Consider the following 4,041-nt stretch of genomic DNA (forward strand, 5'->3'; position numbering starts at 1 on the left):
ATCTCCTCTCCTCTCCTCCTCTCCTCTACCCTCCTCTCTCCTCTCCTATCTCTCTCCTCCTCTCCTCTCCTCTCCTCTCCTCTCCTATCTCTCTCCTCTCGTCTCCTCTCCCCTCTCCTCTCATCTCCTCTCCTTTCCTCTCATCTCATCTCCCCTCTCCTCTCCTCTCCTCTCCTCTCCTCTCCTCTCCTCTCCTCTCCTCTCCTCTCCTCTCCTCTCCTCTTCTCCTCTCCTTTTCTCCTTCCTCTGTCCCCCCTTTCCTCTCCTCTCCTCTCCTCTCCTCTCCTTTCCTCATCTCTCCTCTCTTCCCCTCTCTTCCCCTCTCTTCCCCTTTCTTCCCCTCTCCTCTCCTCTCCTCTCATCTCCTCTGCTCTGCTCTCCTCTCCTCTCCTCTCCTCTCCCTCACCTCTCCTCTCCTCTCCTCACCTCTCCTCACCTCCTCTCCTCTCCTCTCCTCTTCTCCTCTCCTCTCTCCTCTCCTCTGTCCCCCTTTCCTCTCCTCTCCTCTCCTCTCCTCTCCTCTCCTCTCCTCTCTTCACTCTCCTCTCCTCTCTTCACTCTCCTCTCCTCTCCTCTCCTCCCCTCTCTTCCCCTCTCTTCCTCTCTCCTCTCCTCTCCTCTCCTCTCCTCTCCTCTCCTCTCCTCTCCTCTCCTCTCATCTCCCCTCTCCTCACACTCCTCTCCTCTCCTCTCCTCTCCTCTCCTCTCCTCTCCTCTCCTCTCCTCTCCTCTCCTCTCTCCTCAGATGGTGTGGAATAGGTCTGATCAGCTGGGCTGTGCCATGGCCTACTGCCCCAACTCCCGCTATAAGTACTTCTACGTCTGCCATTACTGCCCCCCGTGAGTACCCACCAGGGAAGACGGCAGAGGGGGACAAAGGGGACAGTTATACCGGGCCCAGGGACAAAGGGGGCCCAGAATTGGATTGTCATTACATTGTATGCATTGGGCAGGGGGGGCTTTCAGGTGATCTTGCCCTTGGCACTGGTGCCAGCTTAATTATACTGTATGGCTATTACACCAGACTTGCTTGGACTATTACGCAAGCTGCGTGTACATGAAAAGCGACCTACACTACCGGAGTAGCTGAGGTCGCTAAAGAAGTTTCAGCATGAATTCGCTTTTATGGCTCATTACCATAATATTAGCTTGACTTTACAGTAATCGCTGAAATTCACTCTCGTCGTTCAGGTCGCTTCGCTCCTGGTCGCTTTAGTCACTGACCCTCCATAGAGAAATATGTCTCGCTTGGTGTACATATAGCTTTATTGACGACCCGACATCCTGCTTGTGTTCAGCGGCCTCTTGCGCTTTCTCCGCAATAGCCCATGGAATAGAATGTTGACGAGTTCAAAATAAGCGCCCTGATTACATTCTATCCATGGCGGAGTGACTACTAGGTCTGATGATTCTCCGGGGAGGATGTCTCCTACTTAAAGGGGTGTGCCACTATTTTGGGGCTTAATACAGTTAAAATCGTTGGCTGGGATTTATAGAGGTGGTAAAGTGTCTTATTTTTCATGTTAAGCGTTGTCTTGCTGTAAGACAAGTTAAAAGAGGGAATATGTCGCTAAGCTAGTGAAAGTCAATGGATCCGTGTAGCATTGTAGCATGCTACACGGATCCATTGACTTTCACTAGCTTAGCGACATATTCCCTCTTTTAACTTGTCTTACAGCAAGACAACGGCTTACATGAAAAATAAGACACTTTACCACCTTTATAAACTCTGGCCAACGATTTTAACTGTATTAAGCCCCAAAATAGTGGCATACCCCTTTAAGGATGCGCAGAGTGTCCGTATAACGCATCTCGTCCAATCAGATATCACAAAATGTATTGACCGCATCTAACTGTTGTATGAAATAGATCACAATGCATGTTAGCAATTCATTATAATAGCCACGTCCTACAAAACACTCCACGTCTTCTCTCAACTCGTAGTCCCATAATGCACATCCATCAGTTGAATGCCATTCAAAATATTTTACAACCTACACTGCTATGACATTACACGTACCTTTGGTAATATATTATGATTTAGTCATTGCCATTCTGGTAACAGCCAATTTATAACAGAGGCCCAGAGTGTCTTAATGGGTTAATATTCATCTCTCTAAGTTGTTGAATTACATGCCAGTTCAAAAGGTATTGTGTACTGTACTGTATGATTGCATGCTATGTGTCCTCCCGTCCTGCAGGGGGAACTTTAACCTCCACACCCCCTACAAGGCCGGCCCCACATGCAGAGACTGCCCCAACGACTGTGAGAACAAGCTGTGCAGTAAGTACTGGCTGAACAGACATGGCCCTGACAACTACCCATGAAGCACTAGGCTGCTACCGTCCTCTCTCCCTCTCTTTCTCTCTCTCTCTCTCTCTCTCTCTGCTTCTCTCGCTGACTCTCTCTATCTCTTTCTTTCTCTCTCTCTGTCTCTCTCTCACTCTTTCCGTCTCTTCTCTTGCTCTCTACCTTTCTCTTCTCTCTCTCTCTCTCTCTCTCTCTCTCTCTCTCTCTCTCTCTCTCTCTCTCTCTCTCTCTCAGGCTGTAATCATATATAGAATGTCAACTGATTTGTTTTTTATGTTATCTGAAACAGAGTGAATTTCAACTCTTTTATATTTAGAGTTATATTAACACTGCTATTGTTGAATTTCAGCCTTGTAGCCCCATAACGCATACCGTACCACCAGTGGCACGCTGTAATAGTCATTGATAAGTTGACTACCATAGTATTACTCTACTGTAACATACCACAGGGCCTTTAGTAATGCACTACGACTCGGTCATTGCCATTCTGGTAACAGGATATTTATAACTCTGTGTTTTAAGGGGTTAAGAGTTATATTAACACTGTTTAGCCAACCCGTGTCCGTATGTGGACCCTTTTAAGAGTTATATTGATGCTGTATTGTAATATTAACACTGGCTATTATACTACTGGTATTATACTACTGGTTACAATTATTATATTATATTTTATTATATTATATTATATTATATTATATTATATTATATTATATTATATTATATTATGTTTTATTATATTATATTATATTATATTATATTATATTATATTATATTATATTATATTATATTATATTATATTATATTATATTATATTATATTATATTAACGCTGCTACTGTTGTCCTATGTAGCCAACCCGTGTCCGTATGTGGATCAGTACTCCAACTGTCCCGACCTGGTGAAGCAGCACGGCTGTAACAACTCCAACGTCGCCTCCTGGTGTCCGGCCTCATGCAAGTGCAAGGGACAGATCGTCTGAGGAGCCAGCCAGCACTCACGCATAACTCTATACACACACATACACACACACACACACACACACACACACACACACACACACACACACACACACACACACACACACACACATTTATTTAGACATGCACACACACACACGCGCACGCACACATGCACACACACACTCTCTTTCTGTCCACTTCGCTGACCTATTGGCCATGCCAGTTCACACATATTCATCTCAAGACTTGACCTCTTTAGCGACGTCGTTTAGATGAACTTGGTTTTTGCAGTTATTACATTACATTACAATAAATAAATAAATAAAAGTTTTGAAAAATTGTTTTGCAAGCAGATCTACCTTCATGTATAAATAAAGTCATCACCTTACTTTACCTTACAAACACATGAATACATAATAACAAACAAACAAACAAACAAACAAACAAACAACAGGCTGCTTCCACACATACCTGTTCATAAGAAATCTCTTCTCTGTACTTAAGGTTGGATATTTTTCAGAAAAGAAAAATATGCTACTATGTTAGAGTATATATTTTATCAAAAAAAATGAAAGTTTGCTATGTAATGTAATGCATCACACCAGAGTTCACCTCAGACTTATTTACATGAGTAATCCCCTGGTAGGACGTAATAAAATGCCTAAACACTAACAAACATGTATTGTACATTTGTGACATGGCGGGTATAACACAGAAGTTCATAGTTCATGCCAAACAGCCTTGTTGAGGAGAACAAAGGGCATCCACACGC

General features: G+C 43.8%; 1 protein-coding gene across 1 annotated transcript in view; it reads left to right on the forward strand.

Annotated features, from left to right (window-relative positions):
* LOC134468308 (cysteine-rich venom protein Cau1-like) overlaps window positions 1-3,552 on the forward strand; it is an 11,417-nt gene extending 7,865 nt beyond the window's left edge. Inside the window, exons 4-6 of the mRNA XM_063222249.1 lie at window positions 746-840; window positions 2,202-2,284; window positions 3,162-3,552. Of these exons, the coding sequence (XP_063078319.1) occupies window positions 746-840; window positions 2,202-2,284; window positions 3,162-3,289 (306 nt within the window). The 3' untranslated portion in view covers window positions 3,290-3,552. The remainder of the gene's footprint in view (window positions 1-745; window positions 841-2,201; window positions 2,285-3,161) is intronic.
* Window positions 3,553-4,041: the final 489 nt, after the last annotated feature.

This window comes from Engraulis encrasicolus, chromosome 18, assembly GCF_034702125.1.
Source record: "Engraulis encrasicolus isolate BLACKSEA-1 chromosome 18, IST_EnEncr_1.0, whole genome shotgun sequence".
Taxonomy (NCBI): domain Eukaryota; kingdom Metazoa; phylum Chordata; class Actinopteri; order Clupeiformes; family Engraulidae; genus Engraulis; species Engraulis encrasicolus.